The sequence below is a fragment of the Zonotrichia albicollis genome, chromosome 6, assembly GCF_047830755.1.
Source record: "Zonotrichia albicollis isolate bZonAlb1 chromosome 6, bZonAlb1.hap1, whole genome shotgun sequence".
Taxonomy (NCBI): domain Eukaryota; kingdom Metazoa; phylum Chordata; class Aves; order Passeriformes; family Passerellidae; genus Zonotrichia; species Zonotrichia albicollis.
This window is the reverse complement of record NC_133824.1, coordinates 621,413-643,858: the sequence shown is the minus strand read 5'-3', so window position 1 is coordinate 643,858 and position 22,446 is coordinate 621,413. Positions and strand designations below refer to the sequence as shown.

General features: G+C 46.5%; 1 protein-coding gene across 7 annotated transcripts in view; it reads right to left on the bottom strand.

Annotated features, from left to right (window-relative positions):
• Positions 1–760: 760 nt before the first annotated feature.
• MTHFD1 (methylenetetrahydrofolate dehydrogenase, cyclohydrolase and formyltetrahydrofolate synthetase 1) overlaps positions 761–22,446 on the bottom strand; it is a 49,710-nt gene continuing 28,024 nt past the window's right edge. Inside the window, exons 19-30 of one of the 7 annotated variants that reach the window (XM_074542231.1) lie at positions 20,589–20,657; positions 19,962–20,073; positions 19,641–19,780; positions 19,202–19,243; positions 18,073–18,173; positions 17,183–17,360; positions 16,712–16,819; positions 15,362–15,514; positions 11,363–11,466; positions 7,530–11,181; positions 6,838–7,002; positions 5,889–6,188 (exon numbers count right to left, since the gene is read on the bottom strand). In XM_074542231.1, coding sequence (XP_074398332.1) covers positions 11,377–11,466; positions 15,362–15,514; positions 16,712–16,819; positions 17,183–17,360; positions 18,073–18,173; positions 19,202–19,243; positions 19,641–19,780; positions 19,962–20,073; positions 20,589–20,657 — 993 coding nt within the window. In that variant the 3' untranslated portion in view covers positions 5,889–6,188; positions 6,838–7,002; positions 7,530–11,181; positions 11,363–11,376. Of the gene's footprint in view, positions 6,189–6,837; positions 7,003–7,372; positions 7,509–7,529; positions 11,182–11,362; positions 11,467–15,361; positions 15,515–16,711; positions 16,820–17,182; positions 17,361–18,072; positions 18,174–19,201; positions 19,244–19,640; positions 19,781–19,961; positions 20,074–20,588; positions 20,658–22,446 lie in introns of those variants that run through there. The other 6 variants (XM_074542229.1, XM_074542230.1, XM_005491807.4 and 3 more) reach the window with 6 other exon arrangements.

Sequence of the window (22,446 nt, the reverse complement as noted above, 5' to 3'; positions counted from 1 at the left end):
CCTGGTTCCCTTTCCCAATAGTAAATTTATCATTCCTTCTATGAAAGAATAAATGTTTTATTAATGTTCTACTCTCTAATCATAAGGAAGGAGCAGAGAGTCTTAATTAAGTCATTAGCAGCTGTTATGAGCCTATATTTTGTTCTGTAAACCTGAAAGAATAGATAGTATTAACACTATTAAAAATTTATAACACCTTTCCATCGTATTTTGTGCATGTTTTAAACTGTCCCAAGAAATTAAATTACATGAAGGACATTATTAAAAAAAAAAAAAAAAAGAGGGTGTGGGACTGATTTGATCTGCCACAGAAAGTGCCAAAGCACCAAATGTCCCCTTCCCTAAATTCCAGCCCCAACCTGAACGCTGTCAGCACCACCCTTGTCAGTCTGCAGAGCCTCAAACATTTTCCTCTGGTGCCATGGGGTATCTAACAGGGAATTTAACCCTGGGGCAGCAGGGTGGCTTTTCCTAGCTGCCAGAGATTTGTGATCCTTCACAAATTCCTTACAGCAGTCCCTGGGCAGCCAGGACTCTGTAGTAGAAATGACTGACCAGCAACCAAATGGAAATGTCATAGAAAGGGCAGAGGAGGAGCAAACCTCCAAGGAATTTGGATCTGCCACCAACATTAAGATTTCTCTCTGCTCACTGTAGGACTGCCTGAGAAAGCTGGACACAATGGAGCACCCCTGTGAGTTAATCCTTTCACATCTAAAATCTCTCCATAGCTGCCCACTCAATCACAAGGCAAGAAAACAACAGGTACATTCAGCTTTAATGAAATAATCATCAGTTCTATGTACAGCTATAACAGAGGGAAAACCAGACACAAGAGAGGATGCAAACACAACCCCTGACATGGAGCAAGTCACAGGGCAGGGCTGGACTGGGCATTTTTGCCATTCTCCTCTTTTTTTGAAGACATGTTTCACCTAAAAGGCAGTACTGAAATAACACCAAATCCTCCCAAAACAGCTTAGGAGGCTGACAGCCTGGCCCTGGGGGGTTATTTTGTGTTTATTTACTAAAGCTTGGACATCCTCCTCTGCAGCTGACTCCAGTGGGATCCCACAGCAATGCTGCAGCCCTCTGCTCAGCACCAGCCTGCCACAGTGCCCAGTGTAATCCTGTAAGCCTCTCCCAGTACCAGGATGGCTTTTCCTACGGTGAGCTGTGGCAGCTCCAAAGGTATGTCTAAAAGTCCTTTAAAAGTCCATTTTTCAAAACTATGGCAAAATACCTGGAAGGACCAGTATGAAGTACAAAGCCATTAAAATTGTACACACTGAATTATCAATAGCTGATAATAAACAAATTCACAGGAAGAAAAAGACACTTTTTTTCTTTACCAGTCTCTGGGTTTTTTTAAGTTTCACTTGCACAGAGATGAGCTGTGGCTCTTGCTGCTGGCAGTCCTCTCGTGATATCGAGGAGCTTTTTCATCAAGGTTTAAAACATGTTTGTGCACCAGATAGGAGGGACAGGTACAGCCCTTGTATTTTAGCAGGAATCCAAAGCCTGTGCTGGGCAGGGAAATCTCAGTGCACGGTCAGTGAGCAATCACCAAGCACTGCCGCTATTTCTGTGCCAGCTGGGGAACACGCAGGAGAATTGTCTCAGAGGAACACGCTGCCTTGCCCACAGCTGGACACAAATCCCAGCCACGCAGATGCAATCCCATATTTTTAAAAGGCTCCTTTCTCCTGGGGTGCTGGTAGCTGGAGGTGATGCTCACACACACACACACACACACATGGTGCAAACCCCTCGGGCAGGGCAGTTCTGGGGTCTGACAGCAGTAGGATTGTCCAGGCGTTTTCCAGCCATGTCCTCATGTCAGGATTTTTTTTCCCTGAGGACTTTGGTAAAATTGTTCCATCATTTCCCTGCATGTTTCAGAGCGAGCTCCATGGCGTGCCAGAGCCTGGTGGCAGCGAGCCGGGCACAACGCGATTCCCAAGGGATGCCTGGGCTGGATGGAGGCGGGAGGGCTTTGAGGGGGGAGCGGTGCGGGACAGGCTCCGCCAGCAGCCGGGGATGCCAGCGGCACTCAGACCAAACCAAAGCAATCCCAGCCTGTGCCGGCAGCACATTGCAGCTTCCCAAACTCTGCTGACTGCTAACACGCATGCAGCTCACTGCTATTTATATCGCATGCCATGGATAAAAAAATATGCTACATCCGAGGAGAGCTTCAGCACGACACCGGGATGGGGATGGAGGAAGGCGAGGGGGGCTAGGGGCTGGCGGCGGCAGGGCTGCTCCTGCCCGGCCAAGCCCGTGATCCCGCAGGGAATTGTGCCCGTCGAGTTCAATGGTGCGAGAAAGGCTCCCCCAGCAGACGAAGTGCTGTCGTTTTCAGCCCGGGGTCAGCAGGGCGAGGCTTATGTGCTGAGCTTTAGCGTGTCTGGAGATGCACAGGCTGCTCCTGACAGGGGAGAGGCCGAGGGAAGGAAGGAAGGAAGGAGAGAGCTCGCTGGAACCCGCCGGCTCCAGGCCGCAGCACTGACCGCGGCTCCTGGCGCCCGGGCCTAGCGAGGGCCAGTCACAGCACAAAGCACAGCCTGGCATTGATGATTTCTTGTTAATATTGCAGACACTTTGCTCTTCCTCATCTGCAATAAAGGCCCAGCGAGGCTCCAGATGTTTCAGTATGCCCTGGATCCACCCCAGCAGCAGGTCTGCAGAGGTCGCTGCCTCTCAGGGCCTTTCTTCCAACACGTGGTATGCACAGATCTACAGCGAGAACAGCAGGGAAACAGGGCATGGGGGACAGCAGAGATGTGGCCGTGACAGAAATGTGCCAATAAGTGGAAATACAGTCACTGTAACACCTTAATGTTTCCGCAGCTGTGGCCAGTGGCGCTGTCTGAAGGCCCAGGGGACACGCTGCCCTCAGCAGGGCCTGCCCACGTCCCGGGACCGTTTCACATGGACACAACTGAACGGGCATGCAGAATGAACCACACCGCGGCCCCGGGAGCTCTCCCAGTTCTCCTCACATCCCGCAGGCCAAACGGAGCTTGAAATCACTCCCTCTGCCCTTTCTCTCTGGGCAAGGCTGCCATCACAGAAAGCTGTTGTGCTTATTCTGTTCCAGGGCCATTTCGTTGACCAGCTGCTCTATGGATGACTGAATGGCCGCCTTCACGAGGGAGGAGGCAGTTTCTATGAGGAGCAGCTCGTACTGCTCCCCAGTTCTGTGGCCCTGGTCACCCAGACCCTTCTCCTCTGCCTGGGGACCGCCACCAGCCTCAGGGCCCTCTTTTTGACCAACATCAGCGTTCCTGTTAGATTTTTTATTCCCTTTTTGCTTTTTTTGGTGCAAAACTGGGGAAGGCTCATAGGCCTGGTCAGAGTCGGTATTGTCAGAGTCCTCAGCTTCGGTGATGGTGATGACGATGCTGACACCAGCGCCTGCATTTGCTTCCAGTATCTGACGGCTGGAGCATTCCTGTGCACTTGCTGCCTCTTGAACACTTGCTGCCTCCTGCACACTTGCTGCATCCTCCACAATTGCTGACTCCTGCACACTTGCTGCCTCTTGCACACTTGCTGACTCCTGCACACTTGCTGCCTCCTGCACACTTGCTGCATCCTCCACACTTGCTGCATCCTGCACACTTGCTGCCTCCTGCACACTTGCTGCCTCTTGCACACTTGCTGCATCCTGCACACTTGCTGCCTCCTGCACACTTGCTGCATCCTCCACACTTGCTGCATCCTGCACACTTGCTGCCTCCTGCACACTTGCTGCCTCTTGCACACTTGCTGCATCCTCCACACTTGCTGCATCCTTCACACTCACTGCATCCTGCACACTTGCTGCCTCTTGCACACTTGCTACATCCTGGGCACTCACTGTCTCCTGCACACTCACTGCATCCTGCACACTTGTGGCATCCTGCAGGCTTGCTGTATCTTGCACACTCTCTGCATCCTTCACACTCTCTGCCTCCTGCACACTCACTGTTTCCTCCACACTCACTGCTTCCTGCACACTTGCTGCCTCCTGTGCACTCTCTGCATCCTGCACACTTGTGACATCCTGCACACTTGCTGCCTCCTGCACACTCATGGCATCCTGCACACTCGCTGCATCCTTCATGCCTGTTGCATCCTGCACACTGATGGTATCCTGCACACTCACTGCATCCTTCACACTTGCTGCATCCTGCACACTTGTGGCATCCTGCACACTCACTGCATCCTGTGCACTCACTGCATCCTTCACACTTGCTGCATCCTGCACAGTCACTGCATCCTGCCCGCTCACTGCTTCCTGTGCACTCACTACATCCTTCACATTCACTGTATCCTTCACACTCACTGCATCCTTCACACTCTCTGCCTCCTGCACACTTGTGGCATCCTGCATACTCACTGTATCCTGCACATTTGCTGCCTCTTGCACACTCACTGCATCCTTTACACTCACTGCATCCTGCACATTTGCTGCCTCCTGCACACTCACTGTATCACCTCTGGATGACAACTCACTGAAATCAGTTACAGTCTCCTCAGCTTTGCACTCCTTAGAAAGATTTATGCTCTTTTCCAGTTCATCCCTTTCAGGCATCTCTTTGCAGATATGAGGGATTTCCTGGCACTCTGTGATTTCAGGGGCATTGTCAGGTTGATCTTTAGAAGCAGGCACTTCGGGAGCAACTGCCCTGCCCTCCTCATCGTCTGTGGCTGAGGGCAGACTCCCTTCCTGCTGTTTGTCCTGGGCTATTTCACCAAATGTCTCTGAACTGGTTATCTCCAGCTGAACAGTGCACTCCGAATGTTCTGCATCCCGTGTGGGCTCTGTCAGGGGCTCACTCTTCCCAACAGAGGTGTCACTTTCCTTTGCTGTATGGTTGTCCTCTTTCACTGAATCCTGGTCCTTTTTTATTGTATCCTGGTCCTCCTTCATTCTATGCTGCTCCTGCTTCACCGTATCCTGCTCCTCCTGTGCAGAGACTGGCCTGAGGGATTCAGACTTGTCCGTCAGGGCCGAATCCTCTGGCTCTTCAATAGCCTTATTCACAACACCCATCACTTCATTTGCTTGAGCACTGCCCTCTGACTCCTCCACTGCTTCTGAGGGGCTGGGTTTTTTCTTACCTCTGGAGAACCTCACACAGGGCATCTTCACCCCAGAGCTCACCCGTTTCTTTGGGAGGTCTTGCGCACAGCTCTCCTCAGCATCCACCTCCAGCTGCACTTGGGAATCAGAGGGCACCTTCTTCCGTGAGGAGGATTTCTGCCTTCTCTGAGGCCTGGCAAGGTTTTTGATGGCTGCCCAGGTTCCTCTGGAGGATCGTGGTGGATTGGAAGCCTTGGCCTCCCCTTGGTCAGCGCTGACACACTGGCTTTTCTCCTCTGAGGCTCCTTCGCACGCATCCTTCACAGTCAGCCCCTTCTTACAGGACTTCTTCCGCTTCTTAAAACACAGCATGGAGGGTTTTTTAGCTTGTTCCTCTGGTGGGGAACATGTGGCCCCTGTGCTGGGAGTCTCTGCCTCTCTTGGGTTCTCCATCTCAATTTCCTTAGCTGCCTTCACCATATTCTCTTCTCCTTTGTTGGCGTTGTGCTGCCGATTTTCTTGATCAATGCTTCAGACACAAGAACTGCAGAGATGCTCAAAGTGCATTTTTTTCCCCAAACGGATTTCCAGATAACGTTTGTTGCTTTGTAACGAGCCTATGTGGCAGTGAGAAGAAGTTCTGCTGGAGCTGTTGCATCCACTTTATAACTCCCACTTTGCCTTATTACTCACTTTATCACCTCTCCAAGGAATCCCTGGTAGATGTGCAGCTGAACAGGCTTCTCCTTGGCTTTGCTGGCCTCAGTCACTCTCATCTCTGGAGCAACCCACTTCCAGTTGTGCTTGGTCTAACTGTATAATGGCCAGGCTGACATACCTTTTTTTTTCCCCCAAAGGATGACAAATCAAGCCAAGAATTAACAATTTTTATTCACCCCACGGACCTGGAAGGAACTTGCACTTTGTGAGCTCTCTGCAATTCCACATTGCCCAGGGAGTTTGATGGATGCACCAGTGGAAGCAGCGGCTGTTTTCTGCCCCCCAGTGACAAGGTCAGACGCTGCTTTGCCTTGGCTTTGGTTTCTGCTTCAGTTCCCCTCGCGTGTTACATGAAATTTGCTGCAAAGCATGACCAGGGCTTTCATCTTTTTATCTGGAACACAATAAATGAGTGGTAAGACCCGTAGAGAAATTTTTTAAAAGTACTAAAAAGTTTTTTCTCCCTAAACATTTTATTTTGGGAGGCAGACCAGGGCTGGATGCACTATGGCACATTTTTTTCACTAATTAGCATCAATATCCAAAGGCAAAATAAGGCCACAAGATGTCAACCCAGTGATGTTCCATCACAGAAAGTACTATTTTGCTATTTTATGTGGTAAAAAAGTTCTTCTTTTATATAACTGCCCATATTATGGCGAATACTTATTACACAGGCACACACATATTTCCTTCTCCTACGGTTTGCTAAATCCTTTCCCCACTGCTCCATATGCACTTATAGTTCCAGCTAGGGAAATTACACCCTGAGACAGCAGATATTTTTATCTTTAATGCACCATATGACAATATGCAAAAACAGAGAATACAAAAAGGAGGCTTGAGGAATACAAAAGCGAAATCACATGGCAAGAAGGGAGCTTATTTATACTACGTGCATGCCTCCCATGGCAACCTCAATTAACACCGTGTGTGCTCATCAAAGACATGATGTTGTAAGATGTGTGTCAACCTTAGCAAAAAAAAAAAAAAAAAGGAAAAAAAAAAAGGAAAAAAGCTCTGCCTCGAAATATCACCAGAACCTTTTAGACAGAACGATGCAAAAAGGTGTTACCACAAACAGACCAACTTCTGCAGGACAGGCTCGGGGGGCTCCGGGAAGGGCTTTACACGGCATTTCGTGCTCTGCTTTTCAGGAGTAGGGTGATTAAAAGGGGGTTCCGGGGCACGCTTCCCCCGCAGCACATCTGGTTTTTAAGAGATTATTATGATTTTAATGAGGCTATTTTAAGGGGAACCGAGCGGAGCTGTCAGAGCCGTGCGAGCGCAGCAGCCGCTGCCCCGAGCGCATCCCGCATCCCGCATCCCGCATCCCGGCCGCGCCGCCCCCGCGCCCGGCAAGTTTTGGGGGCGTTGGCGGGGGCGCAGCAGGACCCGCCCGGCAGCGCCGCTCCCCCGCCGGGTCCCCCCACGGCCGGACCCCTCCGAGGCCACGCGGGGCTCCCAGGGCAGCGACCGCCGAGGCGGCCCCGGGACCGCGCCGCTGCCGCCGCCCCCGCGGGTGTCCCCGAGGCGGAGCCGCCCCCGGCCCCGGCCCCGCGCCCCCCGCGCCCTCACCTGCAGCCCGGCCCGGCCCGGCCCCGCTCCGCTCCGCGCGGCTGCGCTGCCGCCGCCGCCTCCGCCGCAGCCGCGCCCCCCGGGCCGGCGGGGAGGGCGCTCCCGCAGCCCCCCGCCCCCCGCCAGCCCCCGGCCCGCCCCCCGCCCCGGCCGGCACCTGCTCGCCGCCTCCCGCCGCCGGGGGGAGAGCGCCGCTCCCCGCTCGCCGATCAGCGTCCCTTCCCCTGGCGGGGGACGGTCCCTCGCCCGCCGGCACAGCAACCTTCCGTCCCCTCCCAGGCTGTGCACGGCAGCTGCAGACCCCAAAACCACCAGCTTGAACTCGGGGTGAAGTCCTCCCAGCAATCGAGCTGCGGTTTGGAGTTCGGATCCCAGCGGCAACGGAGCCCGGAGCACACCTCGCGGGGAGGAGGGACAGCTGGGGGTGTCCTGGCTTGGTGCGAAAGGTTCCTGGCTTGCTCTTGTTTTTTGTGTCCCACCTAAAACATTCACAGCCTTCAGCACTCACTGTTGGAGGTGCTGCAAGAGCTACACCTTTGGAGGTGGAGATAAGGACAGCCAGCTCTTGGCTTCGAACTAATCCATGCCCAAAACACCAGAGAAAGTGCCTCTGTTATCGGAGCCTTTCTTCTCTCCAAAGCAGCTGAGATCTGACTTTAAAAAATCACGTCTCCAGCTGTGATGATTGATGGGAGAGCCTCCAGAAAAAGGACTTCCCAGTGCAGCTGATGAACTACAGGAAACTGCAGTCGAGATGCCCGAACGTCCCCATTCATCTCCGCGGGGAGCTGACGCCCACAAAGGCTTTACAGACATTAACTGCTTCACAGCGTGTTTGCACACCAGAAACTGAGCAAAGCAGCACTCTGAACTTGCAAGTGGCTTCCAGTGTAGGCCAGGCTTAGAAAAACACACATGGCCTCCCCCCTCCTCAGCTTCTTCATGGGAAAAAAGGTACAAAATGGATTAGTTGGGCTGAAACACCAGCCAGGAGGGCTGAAAAAGTGCATTGAGCATCACAAGGAATTGCCTTTTTAAAAGCTCCCCTCTGAGATGTGTTTGCTCGCATTCACTCAGGATAATAAACTTCATTTGGAAACAGCTTCTCTCCTGAGGTGGGTGGTGGGTTCTAATTATGATCCACTGCTTTATTAAAGCCAAGTGAGGCCCTTCAAAGCAAGGAGCTTTTCCCTCGTTGCAGTTGGAGGCAGGAGGGAGGGAAGCAGACAATGAGGATGGTAATGTGAGGCTGGGGAACGTGGTGGTGTGATGGGAGGCAAGCTGCCATGAATCCCCTCGGGAGCACTTTGCATGGAATCCAATTATTGCCGACTCTCCAGGGGCAGATGGCAGCACCAGTGGCTGTGGTGAAAGGGAAATAAAAGGCAAACAAAGCACCAGGTCAGAAGTTGGGTAAGCTGGACAGGAGATGCTGGCCCAGCTGGATCCTGTTTTCTTTCTGTGGCGCTGGTGACACACAACAAGCCAACCGAGCAACACCTTCTCCTCTTTCTTGTCCCCAGCACTACCTAAAACCATAAGTCTGTGTTATTTCTTACAGGATGTGAAGCAGTGCTCTCACAACAGCACAGCATAGGGACGGATGGCTGGAACACCAGCTAAGGACCAGGCCACAAATAGCCCACAGAGTAGAAATTTGTACATAATTAGTTTTTTCTCTAAGCAACAGGAGGAGAAGAGAACCACTGAGTACTTAGCTAGGAGAAATTAAGTGTCCTCTGTGTCCTATTTGATAGGACAAGACCTAGCTGGCACCCTTAACTGCAAAGGAGAGTATTAAAAAAATAACCTATTTATGTATCCATCCTGCAGGAGAAAAAAGAGGTTGGAAGTGCAGGTTAGAAAACATTCCCCATTGATCCCTGGAGATGCTTGGGGCTGTTTTTTTGGCCCTTGTGCTTTGTTGTTGTGCAGCAAACCCTTCAAAGCTCGTGCCTGATCCGGTGCTGTGCCTCACTGCAGGAGGGGGACTAGCAACCTCTTGAACCATCTCTCTCAAGCACATGGCTATGATCTCATGCTAAACTAAAAGGAGGCTAATCTTAGCATAAATTTGCACTTATCCCATCTTTCATAAGCATAAAATGAAGGTGGAACACAGAGCACTTGCAGGAAAAGCAGTGTAGCAGGGAAGATTAAATGTAGGAACTGACAGCAGCCTTGGCAGCATCCGCTCTGGCACCCTGCTCCAGGGAAGGCTGGGCCCAGGGGCTGCAGGGACCCCCAGCCAGGCTGGGCAGCACTGGGGGAGCCCCTCCTGACCCCCTGCAAGGGGACTGAGCCTGCCAGGAAACCCTTGGCTGGGTTACATCAAAAAGAACATTTCAGGAGGCTGTGAATGCATCTCAAATACTCTCATAACCATTTTAAGTGTTCTGTCTGCTTGTGTCACAACCAGGTAACTTTTATGTAATTATTCTCCCCTCTTGAATAATTGAAGAGATAGAGATCTTTCTCTCCATATCCATATATATATATATATTCACACACAGTATCTGTGTACTACAAATGCTCTCCTACGTTGGTGCACACCTACATCCTGATCCTCCCAGTTCTCACCAAATTTGGAATGTTTTTAGATTCAGTTCTGATACAAGCAGATGGGCCTCATGACTGTTAATTCAGATATTCTGCAGTCAGATGCAAGTATCTCACATTCACAGAATAATTCAGGTAGTTTATTTCCTACAGACAACATACATCATCCAGGGAAGGAAACCAGATTAAAACACACACACCCTGGTGCATTGCAGGCTACTTATTACTGCAATAATCACTCCTACTTGTCAATACAATGATTGCTGTTGTGTGTAGTTAATCACAGGAATAAATCCTAATTCAGTAATCTCAGTGCATACATTAAAACCCAAAAAGCACTTGAAGTATTTGCCAGTTTATTTGTATTAGTTAAAAAATTGGCAGCAATGCTATCTTCATGTTACAAAATGATTTTTGGCCTGCTGACAAAACCTGCTACAAATCACTTGATCACTATTCACATTCTCTATTGATCAGAAAGGTACCATGTGAAAGAAGGCCTGTCAGTGGTGTAACTGCACTTATGGTTGAGCAGGAAATGGTTCCAAGGACACATTTGGCAGAAGCCACAGATATGGGCCAGTGCTTCCAGATCTGCTCTGCAGAGCTTTCATTCCATGGACAGAAGAACACAGCAGTCACAGCTGGGCCTGGGCTGTCTCTGATGTAGCTCAGGTGTCTGCAGGAGAAACTCCCAGCAGAAGGCAGGGGAAGCACTCGTGGAGAGCTCTGGGGAGCAAAGGGGATCCTCCCTGCTCCTCTGAGGTGACACTGGAGCAGGGCCAGGGCACAGCAGCGCTCCCGTGCTGAGAAGAGCGACAGAGGATTCCACAAAGGGGAAACTGCAGCCAGCAAGACTTCTAAAGATAATACATGTGCAAAACCCTGATGGTTAAGACAATTAAAGTCCCAAGACTGTTTCAAACAGCTCCAGCTTTAGGATTTTTAATTATTAAAATCATGTCACTGAATCAAAAGAGGCCATTAAAGCCAAGCTTCTGTATTCTGCTTCAGCTACAATCATGAAGAGGGAGGTCTGTAGAGGAAGTTTGCTTTATATGCTCAGTGTCAACTAGCTTGGAAGGCAGTAGTTTAAAAATTATTACAGATTAAAAGTTACTGGTTGATTCTTCAGTACTCCTCCTTACAGTCACTTCTTGCACTATATTCTCACTGATGTCTTATTCTGACTTTAAAAAAGATCAGAGCACAGTTCCATTTACATGACTCATCAGGTGTTCTTCTGGGAGCTAAAAACAAAAATAAAATTTAATTACTATTATATAGTACTGCAGGCAACTTTCAGGCTGAATTATTATAAAATGTCATTTGGAAACATATGGCATAATATGGGATTGGCTTAACTCCATTATCTCAAGATCTTTGCAAAAATAAAGCCCAAATATTGAAGGCTTTCAAGAAGGCACCAACCTCAATAATTCCTTTCAGAAGAGCCCATTTACTTCTCCTGACACTGGGTCCAGGTCTATATCATAGAAGCAGGGTCTTGTAGGCAGTCCTGGCATGGTGCTCATCTGGACAACAAGAGACACAATGTTAAATGGCAGTGGCAGCATTTTTGGGCACAACATCCAACAATGAAGACTTAAATAGCAACAGCTCCCTGAACACCAACAGACCACAGAATGATGGCCATGGACTGTTTTGAAGCACCTCATGAGAACCAGAAACTCCTGGCTCAATAGACAGATATGAAGTTCTGGCTTTTTATGAGGATTAAATTTGGTTTCTGCAGCTGCAAGCAACTGAGCCCAAGATCTGGCAAAATACTTGGCTATGCAGCTGACCAGTTCACTGTTGGAGGAGTGTTTATGGACTTTGCTATGATGAGACAATTAATTCTGAAGTTTTCTGAGTACTAAAGTGAAGATACAAATTTTAATACAACTTTGCCAGCTGTAAAGTCTCAGTTGATTACAATTCCTTGAGAATCTAGACCTAGACATGTTAAATAATTAGGAATAATTACGGAACACACTCAGAAGGGCTGTTCAGAGGCAGAACTGAAGCTCACAAAGCAGCTGCCAGCACTACTGCCTCAGGCCAGTCCTCTGCACTTGTCCCACTGCTGAGTACCCAGTCTCAGGATGCAGAACAAGGCTGGCAGGAACTACACCTGGCCTGATTTATCCTTGCAGCTGACAGCATTTCCCCTCCCCTGGGGCAGCATTTAGCCCAGCAGCACACACACAGGCTGAACATGGACTCTACAAGGGTCCCTGACCATGTCTGGTACTTTGTGTCAGTGGCCATTAACTGCTTTTATAAAAAGGGAGAACCTGAAAGGTCTCATTTTCTATCTGCATCACCCTGCCTCAGCTTTCACAGTCAGCATTGCTATGCCTGTCTCCATTAGATTAAACATCTCTTTGGCAACCTGGTATTTTCTCCCTGAGCAAGTATTTTGCACGCTAATCAAATTACCTCCCCATCTTCCTTTTGATAATAAGCTAAGCAGCAAGAAGGCAAAGCTCTGTTGGTGAGGTCTTTCCTGCAGTTCTCAAAACTGGTCAGGGAGCTTTTGGAGTCCCAGCCCATTTTCCTCAGCCATTTACAAGTGCTAACACCAGTCCCACATGTACTGTACCACTGCAAGTCTTTCATGGGTTATGCAGAGGTAACAATCACTAAAGTCCCCTCTTTGTAATGAATTCTGGGGCTGCATTAGCTTTTTATGAGAGCCACTGCCTTCCCAGACAGAGAAGAGGAGGGTCACAGAGAGGACCCCCATGCCCAGTCTTTGTGCTCAGCTGTATAAATATTTTGCTCTCAGGAACATCTCACAGAAGTATTAAGAGGTTCAAAGTACCCAGAGGGGTTTTCCTGTTCTCAGCTCTCAGTCTCTGGCCACGAAGAGCAAGAAACTTCCTATTTATTTATGTACCACTGGAGACTCATGGAGCTTTGTAGATCTCCACCTCCAGATTCAGAGGGCCACAGCAGGAGCTCAGAGAGTGACATTCAATAGAGTAGGAGGTGCTGCAAATGTGCCTGACTTTGCCATTTCTTGCACTTTCTATTTTGAAATGAACAGTCAATTTTTCCTCCTTTCCCATCCAGAGGGCAACCCACAGTGGCTACTCTGCTATCTATTACTTCAAGGCAGTCTGCTCAAACCCCAAATTTCCATGCAGTGCAGAATAATTTCCATCCAGGCTACTAATTTTCTGTACAAGTGTCTACAATGCTTCATGCAGTTATTTTCAGAGCTGAAGGAATGAACTTTTTCTCATTTATCCTCCTCCCCTTTAATACCACATGTGCTCAAAAGGAACACAGGGCAATTCACACTATTTACTTACAAGAAAAACTTAGACCACCTGGGTATAATCAAATCCCTTGCATGATTTCAAATAAAACCAATACCAACCAAACATATATTTGTTGCTCTTGTGGATTTTTCAAAATAAATGCCATTTAGGATCTAAAAAGCAGAGCTGAATAACAGAATTGTTTTCAATTCAGCAGCACCAGAAAAGAACCAAATCAATCTGAGTCCAATGATTTATTTCATTTAAATCTAGATAACCTTTGAAATTATATTTCCTTAAAAATTTCACAGTATTTCATGGAGGTACAACAGTTTCAACTTTAAGCCAGAAAGGAAAATTCCAAACCTCAGAAGCTGAGAAAAAAATAAAGCAAGATGTGCCTTTGTGATTAACTTCAGATAAAAAGAATAGGCACACCCCAGTGATTAATTTCACCTCACATTTATCCTAAAAGCTTCTGCATAGAGCTACATATTTGTTGCATTTTCAGCTCACAGTTCAATGGCTGCTGCCTAAAATTTATTCTGAGGCTAACACATCCCCTGCTGAATGGGTTTAAAATAAGGATCTGATTCAAAATGCCCCAGATTGTTTCTCAAAAGGACATCCATTCCCTGGGCTTTAGACATCACAGAAGAGTGATCACGTCCCAGCCAGAAGACTTATTGTTAACTCTGGCAGAATTAACACCATGATTTGCTACATAGCCAAGAAAACATTAGGAAATGGGTACAGGAGCAGAAAGGAAAAAGTCCAACTCCATAGAAACTGAAGACATCAGAAAAAGAGCCAAAATGTTAGTTTTAATGTCTGAAAACATCTCCCTCTTGTTTACTCATTAATGCAGTGTACCCTTTCCTTCTCCAATGCTTATGGAATAAATAATAAAATAAATCATTGTTTGGACTAAATCTTGGCTTGCAAAAAATGCCATTTATAACAGGAACAGGCATGCTATCTTTCATTCCATCCCAAAACACACATTAGTCTTTAGAACATGGATGAGACAAACTTTAATCAGGATGTGATTACCTTATTTATGCTCGATAATCTGGAAACCTTAACTGCCTTTTTTAAAAAAAAATAATTAAAAGAAAAAGGCAGCCAATATTTGGCTCTAGCTAGCATTTGAAGGGAGAGAGGATCCAACTCTTAAATCAGCAAACTTCATCAACTGAGTCATGCACCCCTAATGCTTCTGAAACTTTATTACCACAAACATGTTGAAATGAAGACCTCAGGAAAAGGTTCAGGGCTAGTAAACATGAAGAAGAGCTGCTTACTCCACCTGCCTCATGCCCTAAGGTAATCTAACTAGTTACTCAACATTTGCCCAGAAGAGATTCCCCAGGTAAGATTTCCAGTGGATCCTTTCATCCTAGTGCTGTTTCTAGAGATGCAAACCTGAAGGTGGGTTCATTTTGCAGATAGCTCCTCTTTCTGCCAGGCAATTCATAACAAAGCTGCTCCAGGATCCTGTTTCCATTGTTGCTACTCTCTCCCCTCTCAGCTGACAATATGTCAATCATATCAAAGAACAGAAACTAGAAACTGAAGGGTACATGAAATGAGTTGCTGGAATTGTTGCAGGCTGAACAGCAAACAGATGGTCAGCAAAACCATGAGAACCAAAGAGGAGGGGAGCCTGATGAATGATTGATAGCAGAGCTCAGCTTTGCTTTGGAGGGGTCTCACCCAGAGACAGCTGCTCTGTAAGCTCAGGAGGGGTTGCCTTGCTGTGCCCTGATCCACAGCTGTACACAGAGGTCACCTGCAAAGAGTTTCACCAGCAATGCAAAGCCTCAACAGCAACCAGGTGGGCCAAAGATTCCTCCCTCTACCAGCCTGCTGTTCCTGCAACTCACAAACTACAGAGCTCACCCTTTTCTCAAAACTGAGGAAAAGAGATGTGGGGCCTGAGGAATACAGCAGGGGCTTGCTAATTATTCAAATGTGAAATGGTCTATTTCAGCCTCCATCTCCTCCCTGAGAAAAGCCCCTATTAAGGCACCTGATACACTGGACTGTTAAAACACCAAGTGTAAATGACAAGGACTCTCCTAATTTAGGACACTGAACAGAAAGTGACTCCTGGAATGCACATGAGGTTTTTTCCTCACCCACAGCTGCCACATACCGTTCCCACCAGGGGATACAAGAACCCAGCCCCAACACTGGCCCGAACGTCTCGGATTGGCAGAACAAAACCTGTAGGTGCTCCTTTTTGTTCAGGGTCATGAGACAATGACAAATGAGTCTTAGCCATGCAGATTGGCAGGTTTCCAAATCCCTGGGAAAAGAGAAAGAAAATGAATGACATAAGTGGAAAAACCAGTAATTTTTCCAGTACAAAAATCTAATTGCTCTATTGTGCCACTCTCTGCAGACATCAGGCATTTTATTCCCCAACAAGTGCTTCATCCACAGCCTGTCAGATCCACTGATCAAGCTACATCCCCATTGCTTCTCTCTCAAATTCTCTCCCCACCCTCCATTAAGTACTAAAGAAAGAACCACCATGTCCCTTGGCAATCCAGCTGAGGAAAAAATTAATGGTATGGAAGTGTCGGATATACAACCTTGACAGCCAACTCTCTTCAGCCTACTCTCTTCCCAAAATGTTGAACAGCTCAGAGTTAAAGTTTTGTTCAGGTGAAGTCAGTAATTAGAAATGTTTGATCAATACAATTGTAGGTTGTGAGGAAGTGGCAATTGCATGCCTTTGGGATTTTGATGGACTTGTAAAGGAATATATAAGAAGCATGAAAAAGTGAGAAGCTCTATATGCCAGTAGTAAATGGACTGCAAAAGGAAAATTGGTTACAGCACCCTGAAGCCAATGAACTCCCAGTCCTCACATTGCTTTTCTCTTCAAAGACCTTCAATAATGCAGAAGCAGGTAAATTGACAACAATTTCACATGTAAGACGAGCAAAAGCAACACCACAACCTGAAAACACTGAATTCAACAACCAGATGGCAAGTTCAAAACTTAAAAAACTTTCCACATTAAGTCTTGTATAACCCACAGAACTCTTTCCCCAAAATAATTGTGACTGAGAAAAATCCACATGGAATCAAAATCTGATTAGTGGAACTTGATCTCAATGGAACAAGACAGAAAAATAATCAGAGACTATTTAAAACCAGCGTAATGAGTTGTAATTCCCTAATTCTCTAAATGCTGAAAGACTGGAGAGTATAGTAGGGAAAGATCATTAAATCCTCCTACCCCTTCTCCCCAAAGCTACCACAGATGGGTGGTACTTGGCCACACGAGTGAGTTCTGTCTTCTTCACTAGAAGGCAAAGTAAATTTCTCCTTTCCCACATCCTTTTCTTTGTCTGCCACAGCAGCATTTAATGAGTCCTGGATAAGGACATGATTTGAGTGAAGATTCCCTTGCAACACAGCTTGAACACCCCTGTTCAGTATGATAATTTTGACTGAAAAGCACCACTGCTACTAGGTGGTGTGGAAAACTCACCTGCTTGGTGTACAGGGCAACTTTCTCCTGTGCTTCTGGAAGTAGCTCAATGTCTCTTGCCCCATAGACCTGCTGGGCAATAAGCCTGATCTTGTCTACAATAGGTAGCTAGGAGAACAAAAAAGGCAAGTCAGCATGGCCAAGGCACAAAGCCCTGCAGCATCACAGCAGTTTCAGGTCCTCCACACATCATCGAGTGCACTTCTACAGACATAAGGCCTAATTCCATTTGCTGTAGAACAAAATACAGAGTAATTTGAGAGCTTTCAAAACATGAGTTTCAATATTTCAATGGGTAGCCAAAACAGTAAGAAGTGACTAACTAGGTCTGTGAGACTCGTGCAATCAGTGTTTCAATTCTAACATCACATTTCCTCTCAATTTCTCAGGCAGCCTTTTAGCCCTAACAACTTAAGCTAGTGAAACCAACTGATATAAACAAAGCATCTCTGCAATAGTGCAAGTTCCTACCTCCACATTATAGAGGAACCTGAAGTTGTTGGGTGCCTGGGATGCTCTCTGAACAGCTCGGGCCAGGGCCAGGGCTCCTTTCCCTCCCTCTGCCCAGTGAGTGCACTCCACAGCATCGAATGCTCCTGCCTCCTTTGCCTGCTGGACTACAAGGGCCAGCTCAGCCTTTGTATCTGTCCTGCAAGGAGAAAGTTTGCATGTTTGTACCAGCATGCACACACAGTAAATGAATGTTCATTTTTGACAAGATCCAAAATGTGTCCCAAGAAATCACAGCTAGCAGAAAGCTGCTCAGGGGTTATCAACCACAGGCTCCTCCTTGGCTGGCTTCAGCTTTAACACCACACCTCAAAGTACCTCTGTTGAATAAAAAGACCACACAGTGGTTGTTTGCTGAGCAGTACAACATGCAGGCCCCAATTCATGCATTTTCCAACAATGCAAAACTGTGGCCTTCCAGTATCTGAAGGGAGCCTACAAGAGAGCTGGAGAAAAACTTCTTACACGAGCATGTAGTGAGAGGAACAAGGGGGAATGGTTTCAAACTGACAGAGTAGGTTTAGATTGGATACTAGGAAAAAATTCTTTACTGTGAGGGTGCTGAGGCACTGGGACAGGTTGCCCAAGTGTTGAAAGTGTTCCTGTTCAAGGCCAGGCTGATGGGACTCTGAGCAGCCTTGTCTTGTGAAAGGTATCCCTACTCATGGCAGGGGAGTGGAACTGGATGATCTTTGAGGTACTTTCCAACCCAGGCCATCCTATGGTTTATGACTGTATGGAAATGCTGCCAACAACACATCAACAGCACTGAGAACGAGAGTCTGTGTCAAACACAGAGCATGAAGTGGCACAGTGTTACACCCTGCACCTCCCCATCCCAGCTCACTCACTTGAAGGCATTGACAGCCACGACCACCGGGACACCAAACATCCACGCGTTCTGGATTTGCTTGTTGAGGTTGCTGCAGCCTTTTGCCACCAGCTGAAGATTCTGTGGAGAAGCAGCAAGCAGGGAGCACATTTTATCAGGGGCAGGGAAACTTTTTTTTTCAAACTTTTTTTTTAAACCAGAAGCTAACAGTAAAAATGTCAAATGGGAATGAAACCACAAAGGCAAATCCCCAGTGCTGCCTTTGGAACAGTCCAGACCACTGCAAGCTCTTGGACAGGAGACAGGAAAATGAGTGACTACTTCTGATGATCACTGGTTTCAGCTCCCAAGTCAAGGTAAGAGAAACCATTTTTTATCACCTTTTGTTATGCTTAAAAAGTTAATGCCTGTTCTCATTAACTCCCCACAGAAAAACCTCAGTTTCCTCTCTGACACATTTCTCTTTATATATTAAATATCACCAGCAGTAAATTTCATGAAATCCATTTGAAGTCTGTGGCAACAGCTTTTAGTTTACATATATTTACATTTTGCAGCATCAGAGACTATTCCTGGAAATTCAGACATTTCATCCCTTCCTATGCAAAGGATAATATATACAGAAGCTCCATGAGAGAAAGAGCTGCCACAATGTAAAGAGTCTGATCAATTATCCAAAGGGTACACAACCATTCAAGGCATAAGGATGGAAGGTGAGACTTTAGTTCACTTTCCTTGCTTGCAAACGAGGGGAAGGGATAAAAACAAAATCTGCTGCTAAGAACAGAGTAATTAGAGAGGCACTCTGGATATTTTCAGAGACAATATTTCAGCTAAGCAATTACTCCACATTGAGAGGGCTGGGGAAACAGAGTAGATACTACTATGAAAATCTGAGCATACAGACAACTGTGTGAGTTAAGGAGAAAAAAAGGCTCCGAACACCGGCTAGGTCAAGGACAATAAATATTTGAAAGAGCAGAGCCAAGGTAACATTAAAAAAAAAAAGAACATTACAGCTTGCATGAAGAAGCCTTTCTGTGGAAGCTAAATAAGTGACACACTAGTAATCCAGGCATGCACTGCATGACACCATCATGCCATGGCCACAGTTAGCTGGTGCACTGTCACAACAGCTTAAAGATTACCTCTTCTGTGTATTCCTTTGGCAAAGGTACCCCAGCAGTGACCTGTGGAAAAAGGGAAAGAAATGGAGTCCCATCAGACTTTTATCCATGACAGCAATCCCCACTTGATTGTTATCAAGATACAACACTCTACTTCATGCTGATCCTTTTTATTTCTAAGAGAAAATAAAAGGAAGAAAAAAAAGACTGCATGATAAAATACATGACTCACTCTGGAACTGTTACAAGTGGCCCAGCATGCAGGCACTTCACTAGGGCAATAAAACAAACAGGTACGAACCTGGAACATACTACAATGAGGCTGCTGACAAACAGGGAAATATCAATTCCTTTACAACTCTGAATTTCAAGCTGCTCAAATGCTACAAGGCTTTAAGTGACTGGAACAGAACAACAGGAAACCCCCTCAGACCCACTGAAAACCTTGCCCAGTACTTACTGCAGGTCCTCCCCCGTGCATTTTCAGAGCTCGGACAGTGGCGACCAACACCACCACGTGAGGCCGCAGACCAGAATAGCGGCACTTGATGTTGAAGAATTTCTCCATGCCTATGTCTGCACCAAATCCTGCTTCTGTAACTAGAGTAGGAAATAAAAAGAAGTGTGTGAGAGATTTCTGGGTGGAGAAATCATACTCTGAGAATATAAATCAGAAACTTCTTCCAAGGAAAAAAAAAAGTTTAAAAAGCCTAAAGACAGTAATGATAAAAAAGGCAGATCCCTCCAAAACAAAAAGCAAACAAAAATACCCCACACTTACCAACAAAACCATCTTTGCCCACAAGCTTCAATGCTATTTTGTCTGCCAACACAGAGGAATTCCCATGTGCAATATTGGCAAAAGGTCCAGCATGAACAAACACTGGTGTTCCCTAGAACAAGGGGGATGCAGGAGAGAGAGAAAATCAGAAAGTGCAATTTTGCAAATATGCAGCATGTCAGGAGCTAAGTACTGTGGTATTTGAAAGCAAAGAAAAACACTTTTAGAAGACAGATCTTAAAGCCTTCTGATCAGACATTTGTTATCAGCAATAAGGACTACAGGGCAAACAGGATTATTATAATCTCCACAAGTGGAGGTATTAATCCGCTTAGGAAAAGGATGGCTAAATCCCAGCAACTCTTTGTCATTCTCCTTCATCCACACCATTTAAATTCCCAAACCACTTCTTGACATTAAAGACAAGAGACCAAAGACACAGCAAATTTTAGTGCATTTGCTCAGGGTTGTCCCACATGCCAGTGGCAGAGCTAGGAGGAACCCAGGCCTGAGCACAAAACCACAGCAAACCCCAACTCTGAGCTGAGCCACACTGACTGTGATGAATTAACTAAATCAGTAAGTGCCTTCTCAGAGCCAAGAAAGAACCAAATAACCTGTGCTCACCTCTAGTGTCTGCATGAGGTTTGGTTTAACAGTATCTTTCATCAAGACAGCCAGAGCTCCAGTTACTCCCTAAAAGAAAAAAGGACAATCAGTTTCCAGATCTACCAAGACCTTGAGATGGTTCCTATGTAGTGTAAAGGCTCTGATTTTGTCTTCGAGGGTTTTTGGTACCAGAAGTTGTTCAACATAGAACTAACTCTAGCCAGAGCAAAGCAGAAAAATGACTTTTACATTCCTGTAAGAGGAGCTGTGATTTCTGGTGGGAGCAGCCTCTTGGTTGTGACCTTGCTGGGCCATGACTTTGTAGCAAAGGCAAAAAGAACAATTAATTCATATTTCAATGCTATGGCAAGGTCAGCAGGTAAGAGCAGCAAGGCAGTAACCTCTTAGTAAGTATGGTTTACTGCAGCCCATGCAGCAGCAGAAATAAATGTTCTTAGATTTTGTAGGTCCATTTATCCTGGATTTTTCTTCCTTCTTTTCAGCAACTTTGTCTACATATTGGCCTTAAAATGTCATAACAACCTGCTACATCCTGCTCAAGTCTCTTGTGCAGAAATAACTTTGAAAGTGAACCTTTATGCTGATGAGAACAACCAGACTGACATGAAAGGCAAACACTGGAGCCGACATTTCCTCCCAGGTGCAGCCACGTACTCTGCTGAATTCTGCTTCCTGAGCAATGAAAGTTTATGATTTCATGTGCTTTGGGAAGAAAAGATGTGGGTTTGGCCATTTTTGTGACTGACAGTCCAGTGGAAACCAAACCAGCTGTTATCCAGCACTTGAAAAAGTAACTAAATTGCTGTCGTGAGTCCTGAGCCAAATGTTCACAGCAGCTATGAAAACCTTGACCCATAATCTCTTTTTCTTCCCTTTCAATTTCAACTGACTTGCAGCACTCAAAGACATGAAAGACTATTTCTTTCTAAGACATTCACTGCTTTGTTTCATTAGTTTCAATCTTGCCACATGAAAGCTTATTTAACATTTAATGGAAAAGCTTTAAACTTCACTCATCTCCACAATAATGAAATCTGCAGAGCAAGATTTCCATGGTGACATTTCAGACCCATGTTGCTCAGCACACTTCATACATCCCATCCCCAAAACCTGTAATCAGTTTTTGATTCCATGTTCCTTCCCAGATTTTTTTTTGCATTTCCTGGTAGCACTCTCATGACATTGGTTGCATCACAGCAGCAGGACCCAGCCTGGTCTCTACAATCACATTTCTGCCTGCATGAGGAGAGGGTAACATGGTCCTAACAACATCAGCCACTGGCTGCCATCAAGTGCAAACATAACAAACCAGAGAACAAGTTGGATGTCTGATACCATCCTCCATTCTGCAATTGGAATGGACAGAATTAAATATAATTAGATTTTTTAAAAAGTTAAAAAAAAATTGAGATGAAAGACTTCTATCACCTGGACTCTACAGAAAAGTCAAAGAAACTCCCAAGCCAAACCTTCTGCCTACAAGGCTGATGGGCAGTAAGAAACACTCCTGTTTCCCAGAAAAAGGGTTTAACTCAGTTACTCAAGTTAAACTGGCAGCATGCTAGGTGTAGGAATTAAAATCTCAAAGCTGCCTACAGAACTTTGGCTCATGCTCTTTCTCATTCCCAACCAATGTCTCACATAGGGATTTACAGATAAATTGTTCCAGCCAGGCACTCTTCCTGCAAGGCCAGAGTCAGGCCATCCATCTATTGTTTCTTAGGCTGATCCTGGGAGAAGTAAAACAAATAAACAACACTCCCACATCCCCCCAGAATGCAAGGAAACAGAAAACCTGCAGCAAGATAGGAAGTGCTGGGTAAGCCTTAATGCCCTGTCCCACCTAGCTGGGGAC